Source organism: Acomys minous (assembly GCF_964271855.1).
Source record: "Acomys minous genome assembly, chromosome: 4".
Taxonomy (NCBI): Eukaryota; Metazoa; Chordata; class Mammalia; order Rodentia; family Muridae; genus Acomys; species Acomys minous.
Window position 1 is genome coordinate 126,962,836 of NC_140486.1, and position 16,486 is coordinate 126,979,321.

General features: G+C 46.9%; 1 protein-coding gene across 1 annotated transcript in view; it reads right to left on the reverse strand.

Annotated features, from left to right (window-relative positions):
* RAB31 (RAB31, member RAS oncogene family) overlaps positions 1-16,486 on the reverse strand; it is a 113,843-nt gene that overhangs the window by 29,342 nt on the left and 68,015 nt on the right. Inside the window, exons 4-5 of the mRNA XM_084778183.1 lie at positions 7,375-7,446; positions 5,914-6,020 (exon numbers count right to left, since the gene is read on the reverse strand). Coding sequence (XP_084634309.1) covers positions 5,914-6,020; positions 7,375-7,446 — 179 coding nt within the window. The remainder of the gene's footprint in view (positions 1-5,913; positions 6,021-7,374; positions 7,447-16,486) is intronic.

Below are 16,486 nucleotides of genomic sequence, written 5' to 3' on the forward strand. Positions count from 1 at the left end.
TGTGTGTGGGGACTGCATGTGTGTATATGTGTGTGAAACAGATGTGCGGACTATAGGTGTGTCACTCAGTGTACCTGTAGGTGGCCTGGTGTCTTCGTCCAGTGGGCGCTCCAGGTGTTTCTGGATAGGAACAGACAGATCTCAAGATCACAGGTCCCCTTTCTCTCAGGGATGGCTGGAGCACTTTAGGTCAAGGCCAGCACTGGGCCGGGGTGCGGAAAGAGTTTTCTACAGTGTTACAGCTTAGCTCCTTGAGAATGAGATTGCTGTTATCAGAGGGCAGTGGAGACCAGGGAGTGGAAAGAGTTTTCTACAGTGTTACAGCTTAGCTCTTTCAGAATGAGATTGCTGTTATCAGAGGGCAGTGGAGACCAGGGAGCCTCACAAGCCCATGATGATAACAGAGTGTTACAGCCCTTTGTGCTGTGCTAAGCATGGCAGAGGAAATGGGCACAAGCCCGAAACTGGCTGGCAGGTAGGTCCAGTGAGACACAGGCCAGGCAGTCAAGCCCTGGGTGTCCAGTGGCAGTTCTCCCCCAAAATAAGTAGAGTCTCAGACAGCTATGCTAGAGAGATGGTGCAAGCATGAGAGAGCAAGCCAGCCAACCTTTATTTATAAACCTTGGGCAGTGGGGAGGGGTCTGTGGGTGACTGTGTCTGATTTGATAAGGCCAGGATATTTTGTTTGTTTGTTTTGGTTTTTTTGTTGTTGTTGGTTGTTGGTTTGTTTTGTTTTTTCAAGACAGGGTTTCTCTGTGTAGCCTGGGCTGTCCTAGACTCATTTTGTAGACCAGGCTGGCCTCAAAGGCGTGTGCCACTACGCCCAGCCAGGACACTTGATTTACATGCAGTACCACAGGGGCCTAACACAATAAGAGAACACAAGCCAGGTGGTGGTGGTACATGCCTTTAATCCCAGCACTCAGGAGGCAGGGGCAGGAGGAGCTCTGTGAGTTCCTACAGAGTGATTCCATGGCAGCCAAGGCTACACAGAGAAACCCTGTCTTAAAAAAAAAAACAAAACCTGAAAACAAACAAACAAGAAGAGAACACAGTACTTAATTATCTATGGGTGGGGGAAGAACTTCCAGGTATGATTGAAGGTCGTTTGCTGGAGGCTGGGGTCTCCTTAACACAGGGTGGGGTACTTCAGGAACCCCTAGGTGCTTATAGAACAGGTTCTAACAGGAAAGAGTCAGGCTTGTAATCTTCCCTGGGGCTCACTGGGGCTCCACTGCCGTGGGGCAGGGACCCACGCATCCCTCCCCATCCATGATGGAATGTTTACTGGCCCTGTTTTCCACCAGCAACTGCAGCCCCTGTGAGTGCAAGTGGCACGGCTACCCCTCGCCCATAACAGCCATGCTCACTTCGGTTCTGGTCCTCGTATATTCTTCCCACCGCTCAGTAGGGGGAGGGTTTTGTTTAGATCTTCCAGGCAAGTTAGGACAATCTCTCAGTAAGATCAGGAGCTGAGCTGGCCATGCTGAGCTGCCTGGGCCTTTCACCCTGAGCAGCAGGACAGGCCTTTTAGACAGGCTGAGCAGCCCTAAGCTGAACATCCAAAAAAGCCCAGAAACCAGAAGCTTTTCCAAACACCAACATGGTAAGTAGAAAACTCAATACCACACAGTTTTATGCATTAAAAAAAAAAAAGGTGTACAGTGTTATATAAAATTATTTTCTGGTTGTGTCAGTAAGGTCTATGAATTTAGACTCAGGTTCTATCCCCAAAGCAGTACTTCATGTATATGAAAATAATTCTGAAATCTGAGCTCCAAAGTGCCCTGATCCTGGGTATTTTAGTTGAGGACTAGTTAACCTCTACTGTCCTCTGGGCGGCACACGCACATGGCGCACACTGGCTGAGGAACCAGTGACTCTTCTGCCCAGCCCCCTGCTCTCAATGCCTCACACAGGATCTGCTAAATCCACTTCCAGCCCAGCACACTCTCAAAACATGCTGTGCACAGCTCCTCTGCCGGGAGAACAAGCTTACACCACCAATGTCTGCTAGATGATAGCTTCGGGTCATTTATACAGGGAGAGAAGGAAACAGAGGACAGAGAGCCAGACAGAGCTCTATAGCCCCCAATGAAACACCCAGTTTCCTGGGAATGATGGAAAAGCAAAGCGCTTCGGGATTAGAGTAAAATGAGCTCAGGGTTGGAATAAGGTCTGAGACCTGCAGATTTGGCTCACTCCCTGGGAGAGCCATGCCAGCAGGCAGAATCTAGAGCAGCCAGATTGGCTGGCCAACTGCTAGATTCTCCTGCCACAGAGAGCCCTCCACAGGCGGGTGCCCACTAGGTTCCCAGGCCCTGTCACTTGCCAGACTATTTCTGTCTCAGGGAGACACACATACTCTGGACAAAGACCAATATAGCAGGCTTCCCCTTTCTTCTTTTAGAGTTGTTTTTCTTAGTAGTGGTGGTGCATGTGTGTGCTTGTGCGTGCGTGCGTGTGTGTGTGTGTGTGTGTGTGTGTGTGTATGTGTGACTGAGGCTTCAAATAAGCTTTAAGTGCCAGACTTTTCCCCCTATTTATTTATTTATTTAATGTATGAGTGCTCTATCTGCATTTACACCTGCACACCAGAAGAGGGCGCCATATTACATTACAGATGGTTGTGAGCCACCATGTGGTTGTGGGGTTGCTGGGAGTTGAACTCAGGACCTCTGGAAGAGCAGGCAGTGCTCTTAACAACTGAGCCATCTCTCCAATCCAAGTGCCAGCTTTTAATAACATTATTTTGTATCTCTTTTGTACCCTTTTGTGTATGTTGGGATAGTCAAATTAGTCACTTAACTCAGCTTGCTGGCAAAATGTCAGTCAAATAGACTCTCCTCAGAAGTCTTGCTGAATAGATAAATGTATGCATGTGTAATATACACACACATACACTTACCACTATAGTTTTTTCCATCTATATCAAAAGTTTATTTACTGAAAATTGTATTGATATAATTAGAGTCACATGTACATATAAGAAATAACACCCTAAGGCAGTTAGAGATGGTTCAGTTAGTAAAGCTGTGCTGCACAGGCATGAGGACCTGAGTTCGGATCCCCACATTGAAGTTAAAAAAACAAAAATAGCCAGGTGGTGGTGGTGCACACCTTTAATCCCAGCACTCGAAAGGCGGAGGCAGGCAGATTGCTGTGAGTTCGAGGCCAGCAAGTCTACACAGCGAGTCCAGGACGGCCAAGGCTACACGGAGAAACCCTGTCTTGAAAAATCAAAACAACAAAAACAAACAAACAAACAAAAACCTAAAAAAGCAAGCAAGCAAGCAAGCAAACAAACAAAGGAATAAGGTAGTGAGCAACCAAGGAGGACACTCATCTTGATGTGTGGCCCCACCCAGCCCATCACTGCCGTAAGAAGGCAGTCACAATAGTAACCTGCTGTATCCCTAGCAGCAGTCAGTGGGCTGGCGCAGAAGAGTTAGAAGTTCAAGGCCATTCTGAGCTACATATGAAATTCCATAAGGGAGAGAAGGTGGGCAGCAAGATAGCTCAGTGGGTAAAGGTACCTGCTGCCAAGCCTGATGCTCTGGATTTGATCTCAGGGCTGATGGAGAGAGCCAATTCCCTCCTGTCATCCTCTGACTTCCATGTGTACATCCTTGCATTTGCAAGGTGGAAATGCATCCCAAGGGCAAGCTGGCTACCTATGCCAGACGAACCGGCAAACATCTTGCTTCAATGTATAAGACACTTGCCGTGGGCTTCTCACCTCCACATGCACTTGCACACATGTAAACAAGCACACACATATGTATGCACACCACAGACACAAGAAGGAAGAGGAGGAGGAGGAGGAGGAGGAGGAGGAGGAAGAAGTACCTTCCCGGCCTGAGGCGTCCACGGAACATTCTTTAGGATACTGTATGTGCTGAGCCATAAAACAAACCTCAAAAAACCCAGACAGAGCTGGTGAGATGGCTCAGAGAGTAAAAGTGCGTTGCCGCCAAGTCTGATGACCCAAGTTCAATCCTCACGGCAGAAGGGCCAACTGCCATTAAGCTGTCTCTGACCTCTACAAGCATGCCATGGCAGGTGCACACATAAACAAACAACAAACAAACAAACAAACAAACAAACTGGTTCATCAATTCTTTTTGAAAGGAAAAATAAATTCGTCTTTCTTACTGACCTATTCGTAGGTTTGAAGGAGAATTATAAACAAAGGTCATTTCCTTTGTTGCGTAATCAAACAAAACAGGTGCCGTCTCGAATGACTGTGTGGACAACAAAAGCTTTATGTCTCACACTGCGAACACCCGTGGGAGCTTGACAAGCTGGATTCAGATCTCACTGAGGCCAAACCACTGAAGCAGAAAGGCTGGTGTGCCACCTGGGAGGCCCCGGGGGTTCCACATCCTTTGGGGATAGCTGGTAGGGAGTGAATTTACACTTGGCAGTGGATGGCGGGGTTGTTTACATGCTCGTCTTAGCTGCATATGTGTGATGTGTGGCGCACGTCGGAACATCTGCAGACAACACTTCTTTCAGCAAAGCGGACTCTGCCCAACCCACCACCCAGTTCAGGAAACACTAACCAAAAAGCTGTTTCAGGATTACAGTAAAGGAAGAGAATATCTGAACTAAGTGTGGAGAGTTTAAAGATTTGTCCCACCCCCAGAAAAATAAGCGATTAGGTGGTGTTTTCACAGGAATTATAAAACCAACCTGATGCAATGTGATACAGCATGTTTGCATACATGAGGCAACAGAGTAATTTGCCAAATGCCACCTAAAGGAGTATTGCAAAACCCGTTTTTAATGCTTATTTAGTTTTCATTTAATTGTATTTAGAAATTAAATCAGAAGCATGCTGTAGCTGTCTTTATAAAATAAATTTTATCATAGATTTGTATATATAGAAAACAACCATAACATACACTGGTTATGACGTAATCCATGGTTTCAGATATCTACTGGAGATTGGGATGGAGCTGTCACGGGACAGGCTAACTAATGCACAACATCCTGAAGCCATCAAAGCCAGCTAGCTGAAGAGGACAGGCAGGCCATCAAGCCTGTCGTCCACTCTCTGCATGCTACGGTTCAGTTATGTGGTGTGAGCGTCTTCCTCCAGGCTCATGAGCTAGAAGAGTGGTGGAGGGACGGATGGTGACTAGGTCACGGTGGGGACACGCCTCAGAAGGGATCAGTGCAGCTCTCATGGCTCTCGGCTAAGTTCCTGCAAGAACGGGTTGCTGTAGAAAGAGTGACGTTAGCCCTTGAATCGACTTGGGCCCCTGACTCGCCATGCGCTGTCCGTTTCTTTTCTACTTCCCTACCATGTTGTATTATAACAGAACCCTTAGCCACCAGCGTTCTGTTTCTGAAAGCCTGGGCAAAGCCCAATGAGCTTCTTTGTTTTACAAAAACCCAGCTTGGGCATATTTGACCTAACCATTAGAAAAAGGACTAGGACATAAGGCCAAGGAAGTCCCATAAGCCATTGCCACCTGGGGTATCATATCCAGATGTTGTATCAAAACAGTAATGTTATATAGACTGGACCACGTCCTTAGGTTAAAATCTGAAACAAACGGATGTTGTGGCTGTTTGTATATAAAAGTGTTACTAGAACTCCATGAGCAGTAACGCTAAGAAGAAGAATATATAGGGTTACAAAGCAGCTGTGCTATGTATAGGTCCCTTGACTTAATATGCATCACTGTAAGGGCCGCTGTGTTTATATCATCCTCCTGAAATTCCACTCTGGTCGGATAATATCACACCGGTACCACGAGTGAGAGGCCATCAGTTAAAGCATGAACATAAGCAAAGACATAATTCCACTTTAGTCAGAGACATTTAGGGGTGAGAGATGTGAAACACACACACATGCATGCGCACACACGCACGCACGCACGCACAGATTTGAAGTACTCTGACCTGATATCTGAGAGGTCGCATTTGTTCCCAGCAATCGCCATCACGATGTTTTCAGGCCCGTGCTCTTTCAGCTCCTTAACCCACTTTTTCAAGGTATGAAATGAATCCTGTCCAAAAGACAAGATGAGTCACTGAAAAGACCTGTCAATACATTTCAAGCACGTAGAGATGTGAACCCTGTAATTCAAAGAAAGGTCTGTAGGGGACACTTAGTTAACATTCGCTAAGATGCCTTCTTTTGAGGTTACAGCTTGAGGAAGTTAAAAATCACATTAGTGGGTTTCTTCACTAAGTACCGCCAACCGGAAATAAGAGGGCCGACTCTGTGGGACCCAGGACAGCAGGAGCCAGCGGGCGCTGGAGCTGACTTCAGGAGAAAGGCGCTTGTTTAGGTCCGGCTTGCCCTCCCTTCACAGCCTTCCTCTAGGGCAGAGGCCGGCGTGGACAGCACATGTTGGTGGAAGAGGTCAGAAGGCATGGAACACACACACAACACCGAATCAGCACACAGTCAGCATTGCAGAGGACTTGGAGGCAGGAGTAACAGCGCCAAACCAAAGCACTTATTTATCAAAAAAAATATACCGGAAAGTACATTCCTGTTAGTCCCACCTGCAGGAGATACATTCCAGGGTCCTGGTACCCAACCCTAGAAACATGTGTTTCTGTCGCATGAGCGCCTGAAGCACGGTTTAAGTAAACAATTAGGCAGAGTGAGATACTAACAGCAACAAGGTAGAATAATCATAATAATATACTACTTTGCTTATTCTATTATTGCTTCTGGATTATAAATTGCTTCTGGAATTTTCCATTTAGTAGTTTTGGACAGCAGTTGACCTTGAATAACTAGGACTGCAGAAAATCAAACCTCAGATAAAGGGGATCACAGTCTACAAGCGCACACGTTTTTGCCTTTATAAGGATAAATGCTACCTCTGACCTCTGAGTGGTGCAGCCGAGGCACTAACAGAGGATAACCTCTAACGATAAAGGATGCAGAACTTAAAGTGTTCTCAAGGAGAGTGCCGGCAGCCAAGACCTTCCTCTACGGACACCCGGTGTTAGGGGTGGAGAGACGGCGCCCACACGGTGACTCATAACCGTCTGTAACTCGAGTTCCAAAGGATCCAATGCCCTCTTCTGACCTCTGTGGGAACCAGGCACACACATAGTGTATGATATATATGCTGGCAAAAATATTCCTCCCCTAAAATAAAATAAACAGGCCTAAAAACGAAAGGTCAGCTTTAAAACAAGTGCCTGCTGTTTTGTCACTGAGACGATAAATCAAAGCTGCTTTGTGAGTGAAACACACAGGATGCAGAGCTTTCACTGTCCTTGCCCTCCACACTCCCAGGCCTCCCGGGTGCTGGCAAGACTCACAAAGCCCCAGTCTGCTCTGGCGTGTCTCGGGGACAGCCAGCACGCATGGCACCTGAAGCGGGAAGTCATTCTTACCTGCTTAGTGATGTCATAGACGATGACGGCAGCGGCTGACCCTCGGTAGTACATGGGAGCCAGCGAGTGGAACTGTTAAAAAGCAACCAACAGTTTTAGGCCACGGTAAACAAACAGATTTTAAGCATTCTTGAACCACACATTAAAGTGTTATGTCGCACCATCCCTGTGGAAGCTCTAAACTCCCCCTGGACTTCTCCCAGACTTATATTACTAATAAAGTCTGCTCCCCAATCATACACACACTTGTGGTCTATGGACCATGAGATCTCTTCTCGGCCAAAAGCCAGATGCAGGATTTATTATTTTTTTTTTTTTCTTTTTGATTTTTCAAGACAAGGTCTCTCTGTGTTAGCCTTGGCTGTCCTGGACTCGCTTTGTACACCAGGCTGGCCTCAAACTCACAGCGATCTGCCTGCCTAGAGAGACCGCAAGCTCAGGAAAACATTTCCCTATGTTGTAATGGAGGTAAAAATCAAAGAACATGAACATTCGCCATAGCACCCTGTCATAGCCTGGATGGAACGTCCCTATGGTCTGCATAACTTAAGTGTCGATGTCCTTGTCAACACAATGGCATTTAGGAGGGAAGGTCATGGGGAGGTCACAGGTAGGAGGTCATGGGTCATGGGTCAGATGAGGTCATGAAGGTGGAGTCCCAAGATGGGATCAGATTCTTACATAAAGAGAAAGAACAACTGCTCCACACACAGTATGTGAGCAGACAGACAGGAGGAGGCTGTCTGTGAACCAGGAACAGGAACCTTCCTTCACAAGACATTAAATCTGCCAGTACCTAGATCTACCTCAAAACCATGAGAAGGACAGGCTGGCTCTTTAAACCACCTGCTCTGTAGCATGCTGTTCTAGCTGAGGCTGACTGAAACATATGTATATAATAGAATGTTCCACAACTGCAGAAATGAAGAGAATTTTTAGTTTTTAAAAAACATCATTTTGGACAGGTGGTGGTAGCGCACGACTTTAATCCCAACACTTGAGAGGCAGAAGCAGGCAGATCTCTGTGAGTTCGAGGCCAGTCTGGTCTACAAAGTGAGTCCAGGGCAGATAGGGCTACACAGAGAAACCCTGTCTGGAAAAACAAAACAAAAAACCAAAACAAAACTTTTTGGGGCTGGAGAGATGGCTCAGAGGTTAAGAGCCCTGACTGTTCTTCCAGAGGTTCTGAGTTCAATTCCCAGCAACCGCATCAGATCACATCCATAATCTAATTTCCTCTTCTGGCAGGCAGGCAGAACACTGTATAAATAGTAGTAAATAGACAAATATTTTAAAAGATTTATTTATTATGCATACAGTATTCTGCCTGCAGGCCAGAAGAGGGCACCAGATCTCATCATAGGTGGTTATGAACCACCATGTGGTTGGTGGGAATTGAACTCAGGACCTCTGGAAGTGCGGTCAGTGCTTTTAACCTCTAAGCTACCTCTCCAGCCCAATAAATTTTTTTTAAAATCATTTTGACATAGTTTTCTATCTTCATGCACACCAGAAGAGGGCATCTGGGGCAGCTAGTGCTCTTAACCACTGTGCCATCTCCCCAGGCCCAGAACATAGTATTCTAAAGACAGTAGAGATGATAGCATTTAGTGTAAAAATGTGGACAGCAATGAATGTGCAAATACTAGCTCATCCTCAAAATGCTAGCAGTAGCATTTCCAGTACTTTTTACGTTTAAAAGGCTGTATCATACATGTTTCGCAATAATTTTTCTTTCTTTCTTTCTTTCTTTTTGAGACAGGGTTTCTCTGTGTGGCCTTGGCTGTCCTAGACTCACTTTATAGACCAGGCTGGCCTTGAACTCACAGCAATCTGCCTGCCTCTGCCTCCCACGTGCTGGGATTAAAGGTGTGCACCACTACACCCGGCAAATTTCACGATAATTTTAAGTGAGATGATTTCAGGTTAAACTAAAAGTTTGGGCTGGTGGGATGGCTCAGTGGGTAAGGGCACTTGCCACCAAGTCTCGAGGCCTAAATTTAACCTCAGGAACCCATCCAGCGGAAGGAGAGGACCAAATCCTAAAAGGTGTCTTCTGACTTCTACTGGTGTGCTGTGGCTTGGCTACATGCCCCCCCCCCACACACACACTCAAAATAGGTTAAATATTTCACAAAGCTAATTAAAATCAGCTGTTATTGGGGCATAAAGGAGGGAGAGGGAGGAGTGGAAAGATGGATCCTGGAGTTTTCTGGCAAACAACAAAACTGCACGCATTCCCCACGCGGTGCTTCTCACTGAGATGCCCAGACCAAGGGAGGAGCCAGGATGCTGCCTCTTCACGGTCGGTGAGGGATACTCAGGGAAAGCCAGGCTTACAACTGAACAGAGATGCAGCCTGCAGCTCTTAGCTGCTCACAAAGGCCACTTCAGGTCTCACAGCACAAGATACCACAAGGCTTTTCACAGTCACAGATCTCCCCTACATCTGCCATAACTGCTAGGCTCCAAGAACTCACATTCAGCTCACCCTTGGTAATGCACACCTCGTGTATCAAAACCATCAGGATTTCTTTCCTGGGAGGGAAGAGCCGGTGTCTGTAAACACCTGGCTCTGGTGCAGAGAGAGCAACTGTGCATAATGCGCCCCCACCGGCTTCTTGCTTTCAAAACAACCTCTGCCAAACAGTCGGTACAAACCTCACTTCCCGTAAGTGAAACACGTGACACAGATTTCCCTTTGGGCTCTGATGCCAAAAGCTGCCTCTCATGGAGCCAATGGCTTGCGGGCCTCATCAATTATTGAAAATCCCCAGTACGCAATGCATTATACATTCCTGCCTTCCCCACAAAGGAATCACTCTGAAATAAATCTGTTGGTGAAGCCACTTAAAGGGTTTTACTGCTGGAGACTTGGGGGTTTTAATAAATTAAAAGTTAATGTCTGAGTTCTGAAACTCAATAGTGCATTGACCAAAGGGCGATGTTTTCGAAGGACAAAGAGATAAATCATTTCTAGCTTACAGTGTATATCCGTTATCCCTCATAAGTAGAATACAAGTGTTCACACTAAGCCACGGACTAGGGTGATGTAATTTGCTTTCCAGGAGGTCAAAATTAATATCGATGGGAATATCACGGAAGAGTCTTCCGGAATAAAGGTCATAACTGCAGGCAGTTGGTAAAAGCTTTCTTATTAAAGCCTCACGTTGAAAGGCTATTTTAAAAATCAACACAACAGATACCGATTCGAACTCTTCACAAACTACCCAACTAAATACAGACTCAAATTTCAGTCTTCAGATAATTCCCAGGTACCATTTAGGAGCCCCACAGAAAATTCCGGAAAGCCAGCTTGTCTCTCCAAAGATGTGGTTGTCTATGTTCTTTGGGCATGTGACTTTTAAAAAAGATTTTGTATTTATTATGTATATGTGTGCGGGTGCGCATTCCTGAACACATGTGCATGCACACGAACACTGGATCCCTTGGAGCTAGAACTGTGGAGGTGGTAGGGAGTTTCCAGCATGGGTGCTGGGGACCAAACTCAGGTCGTCTGGAAGAGCAATGTCCACTTTTAACTGCCGAACTATCTCACTGGCCCTGACTATTTGGTTGTTTACGGTTGTCTTAAGAGAGGAAGGAATGACCTTTACGCATGTTGAACTAGTTGGGCTTTGTGAGTGGATGCCGTAGTCTCAGCTTTTCATCACTCTGAGATAATCGGCTCAGAGAAGGGTTATTTTGTCCCAGAGTATCAGCTGGTCAGGTCCAGCCTGTAGTCAGAGGGAGGATCATGAAAGGAGAAGGACCACTCACCTCATGAGAGCTCACAGAACAAGGGAGGGATGTGGAAGTTACCAGGACCCCACAATCTCCCTTCTTCTTTTTTGTTTTTGGTTTTTCGAGACAGGGTTTCTCTGTGTAGCCTTGGCTGTCCTGGACTCGCTTTGTAGACCAGGCTGGCCTTGAACTCACAATGATCCGCCTGCCTCTGCCTCCCCAGTGCTGGGATTAAAGGCGTGCGCCACCGTGCCTGGCTCCACAATCTCCCTTCAATAGCATGACCTTAATGACACAAAGCCCTCTCACGTGGCCCCTCCAGGCCCCTCCTTCCAAGAGCACCACCCCGAGGGTAAAGCATTTAGCACAGGGACCTTCAAGAGTCAAGCTATAGGGAACTATGATCTTTCTGGAAAGCAATTAGTCACTGTATTTCTTTTCCTTTTTTTTTTTTTTTTTTTTTTTGGTTAACATTTATTTATTTATTATTTTGTATACAGTGCTTTGCCTGCACCTATACCTGCAGGCAAGAAGAGGGCACCAGATATCATTACAGATGCCTGTGAGCTACCATGTGGCTGCTCGGAATTGAACTCAGGACCTCCAGAAGAGCAGCCAGTGCTCTTAACCACCGAGCCAGCTCTCCAGGCCCCAACATAATATTTTTATTGATTATTTGGGAATGTCATACAATGCTCCCCAATCATACTCACTTCCCGTTCCTACCAGATCCATCATCCCACACTTGTGCGCTACCCCAGAAGAGGTAAAAAAGGAAAAAAGGAGGAGGAGGAAGAGGAGGAGGAGGAGGAGAAAAAACACACCAAGTCCTATTTGTGTTGCCCATATACTCACTGGAGCATGGTCAAATGCCCATTGGCCAGTCTTTTAAAAATATCTGAGTCCTAGCCATGTGTGGTGGCGCATCCCTTTAATCCCAACACTTGGGAGGCAGAGGCAGGCGGATCTCTGTGAGTCTGAGGCCAGCCTGGTCTACAAATCCAGGCCAGCCAGGACTACAAGAAAAACCCTGTATGGGGGTGGGGGGAAGATAACTGAGTCCTTCCTCACCCCACCAGAAGCCATCAACTGTGAAGAGCTACACTTCAGCATCAACACAGATCATGGACACTAACATGGTCCCCAGAGTCAGCAGGGACCACAGACATCAACATGGCATCCAGCAACAGCACGGACCACAGACATCAATGTGGCCTCCAAGGCAACACGGACCAGGAGCATCAACATGACCCCTGACTGGCAGCATGGACCCTGTAGGTCTTTCAAGGAGGCCCAACCCACAAATGAGCTGTTCTCCACCTGAGCACTCCAGACATCCTGCAGTTGCTCAGAACCAGGGCGATCGGGCATGAGCTCCGGCTGCTGCACTGCACACCAGCCATCAGCCCTGCTCGGCAACCAGACACTGTTTCTAAGGCCTTGCAAATGTCCAGACCACTCTTAAGGTCCTCATGAGGGCAGGCCACTAGCTAACTGCCAGGGAGTGGAACCCTCGATTTCAGTTTAGTCCTACAAGATACTGGACAATAAGGGATGGGAGGTTCTGAAAAGCAGCAAATGGTAAAGGAGGTGGGTTGGGCGATGGGTGTTACCTGAAGGTAAGAACAGCAAATAGCCCCATGTGCTGTGTGGAGGAAAGGGTTTCCTGATAAAAATAAGCTTAAGGAACACCACACAACCCCAGGGCTGACAAAATTATTATTACCAGTACACCAAAGGCTGCGAATTCTTCTAGAGGAAGGAATCTGTTTACTTTGGTTTTAACTCAGAAATTCCTTTTTTTTTAAATTTTTTAAAAATTTTATCTTTTTCTATATAACGCTTGTTAGCTAATAGGAACTCATTGTTAAAATAACAGAACAACGTGAAGAGAACAGAACTCGGTCCTGAGGCCCGGCCTTCTTTGGTCCTGGTTTTCATATTTAATACACTGGGAATGGAGGAAAGAATAGTGTTAGAAATGGCAGCTGGGGGCACAGTGGTGCACATCTGTAATCCCAGCACTCAGGGAGGCAGAGGCAGGTGGATCGCTGTGAGTTTGAGCCCAGCCTAGTCTACAAAGAACATCCAGGACAGCCAAGGCTACACAGAAGCTCTGTCTTGAAAAACCAGAAAAAGAGAAAGAAAGAAAAAGAAAAAGGAAATGGCAGCTAGAGGTTTTCGGTCTCTGACACTCACAATGGGCTCTGAGCATCATCTCTGATAATTCCTGTAAGAGGCAGAATTGTTGACTCGAAGTACACAAACATTCTTGAGTCTCTATAGAGACTGTACACACACACACACACACACACACACACACACACACACACACACACACACGCATGCGTGTGCTACCGTCTCCACACACTTCCCCCTCCCTCCCACCTCTTTCTCATACAGTGCAAGTACTATATACCAGGAAATTCTTCAGGCAAAATTCTTTAATCACATGGGATGAAATCATAAATTTCACAGTAGCAAAAGTACAAGTCAGGGAGGAACAGAAGAGGAAAAGAGGTGAAGTTTCCAGACACACACGATTCCAGCTGGGTCCGGCTCCCCACATGAGAATTACGCCCAGACACTTTGGCTTCAGGTTCCGGATCTTGCAGGATGGAGCCCGCAGAGTGATTTTCTGAGAACGATTGGTCCCTGGAGAGTCAGAGGCAGCTGGGGACAATGCTAGTCTGTGGCCAGTCTGCAGACAGGCCTCAGGTGCCAGCTCCAGCCCTCCCCAGGAATGCAGAGCAGCCACAGTCAAGGCCAGGGCCAGCCAAGGGCAGAAGCCAAAAGGCGTCCAAGGCCCAGGAGGACTGAAACAAAGGCAACTGAGAGAAGAAAATTCCTGCCGTTCCCAGCATTCTCAGCTGGCAGAAGTTGAATGGAAAAACAGTAATGAAGGAGCTCTCTGTCCCATTTTCACACAGGCCTTCTCTCTTCACTGAAAAGAGAGCCTAGAGTGCCTAGTTAATATGCCTGCTCAAGCATCCTGACACCTGACGGAAAGGAGGAGCGAACAGAAAAGGGGCTGGCAGATGGAACTTCACGATGGTTAGCGCCATAATGTCAAGGATTTGTTGTTTTGTTTGGGGGTTGTTTGTTTTGGGAAGTTGTTTGTTTGTTTGTTTTTCCAGACAGGGTTTCTCTGTGTAGCCTTGGCTGTCCTGGACTCACTTTATAGACCAGGCTGGCCTCGAACTCACAGCGATCCACCTGCCTCTGCCTCCCAAGTGCTGGGATGAAAGGCGTGGGCCACCACCCCTGGCTGAAGATTCTAGTTCTTTGTGCCATCTTTCTGTTATCATCATCATCATCATCATCATCATCATCAGTTTTGAGAATTGAACCTGGGGCCAGATGCTGCTAAGAGCAAGCACTTCACCACCTATGCAGTCTCTTATAAACACTAGTCTTGGAGCTTGACAGACAGCTCGTCACATTAGCACCCCAGCTACTCTTCCAGAGGATCAGGGTTTGGTTCCCAGCACCTACATGGCAGCTCACAGTTGCTTATAACTGCCGTTCCAGGCATTCTGGCACTCTCTTCTGAGCTCTTCGAGCCCCAGGCCCACTCTTGGTGCACATACACGCAGGCAAAGCATTCACACACATGAAGTAGAACAATCTTTTTTTTTAAAAAGATTTATTATTTATTATCATGTATACAGTGCTCTGCCAGGCCAGAAGAGGGCATCAGATCTCGTTATATAGATGGTTGTGAGCCACCATGTGGTTGCTGGGATTTGAACTCAGGACCTCTGGAGGAGCAGTCGGTGCCCTTAACCTCTGAGCCACCTCTCCAGCCCCAAGTAGAACAATCTTAAAATGAGAGGTATAACAACAAGAACATGCATCTTGCTCATGCTGGTAGTGCATACCTTTACATCCAGGAGGCGAAAGGACTACATAGTGAGTTCCAAGCCAGCCAGAGCTACAAAGTGAGAGACTGTCTCGAAAAGAAAAACCTAAAGGCTCCAAAATATTACTCTGTGCCTCCTCTGAGTAGAAAGATACTTGGATCACTCCAAATTCCATGCTCCAATGTGGAAGCAGTTTTGTTTAGTTTTTACAGTTTTACAGAACAAAGTCATAAATCAAGACACATTAGTGGGTACATCAGAGAGCCAGGTACCAGATGAAGCTTTATCTATAGGCCCAAGGTATTATCTGAGCTTTAGGGTTGCTGGAAAGTGGGGGTCTGCTAAGCCATTAGGGTCCAAAAGGTTTTCTAATCTGTTAGTCTTAAGTTGTTAGTTCCAACACAGAGCTGGCCAAGGAATGGCTCTTCTGAGAGCCCAAGATGAGGCAGCTGGCCTCTGGGCCTGCAACATTACAACCTCCCCCAGAATGGGAATCCTGATCAGTCCGCCAGTCTCGGCAGCACAATTCCTTCCAGAAGCTCCGGTTCACAGGACGCATCAGGCATCCTTATCAGTAAGGAGTGTCTTGACTGCCTGCCTGATAAACTATGTCTATCTTCAAGGCTCATGGCACAAGCACAACAGTGTTTCAACTTTGCAGTAGCCTTGTTCTGAGAAGACCAGACAGGGCAGTTAGCCCCGACCTGCAGCCACTCGGTAGCCCAATGCAGAGCTCTTCAAAGACAGTGATAAAGAAAAGACTCCTGGGTGTGTAGGGGTAAGGTTACTGTGTAAATCAACTGCTGACTTCTGTAGCCCCCACATCTGGTTGCAAGCCTTATTCTGAGAATCTCCTGCCCCACTATTGTATAAATTCTGCTCCCCAACTATCCCCTAATATGCCAATAAAGCTGCCTACAGTCAATCACTGACTAGGGCCGGACTTCCTGCCAGCCAGGGGAGGAGGAGCTAGGAGAGGAAGTAGGGGGTCCAGGAGACACTAGGAGAGAGGAGCTGCAACTGGAAAGCTACAACGTGCAAGTATCTAAGGGATGTACGCTGGGAGGAAGCCAAATTTGCTTAGAGGGTTAAGAATAGAGTAATAACTGCTCAGTTCTTGTGCTGTGAAGCTTGTTTAATATAACAGAGTCTCAATAAATTATTTGTGTGATATCCGGGTTAAGGAAATAGAGAAACAAACACAGTTATATAAAAATAACTTTAACATGGGCATCTTGTAGGACTGGAGCTGGGACAAGGACTGGCAGGGCCACCTAGACAGGGCCACTTCATCCCCTGTGCCTCCTGCCCCAGTTCTTCCAGCTGCAGACCCTTACTGTACTCTTTTAACCGTTAGGCATTACATAGCCACGTTGATCCAATCTTCAGTTTTCACATTCCCTCCCTCCCTCCCTCCCTCCCTCCCTCCCTCCCTCCCTCGCTTGTTCCCACTCTCCTTCACTTCCTTGTTTGGTTTACTGGGACAAGGTCTCACTGTGCAGCCT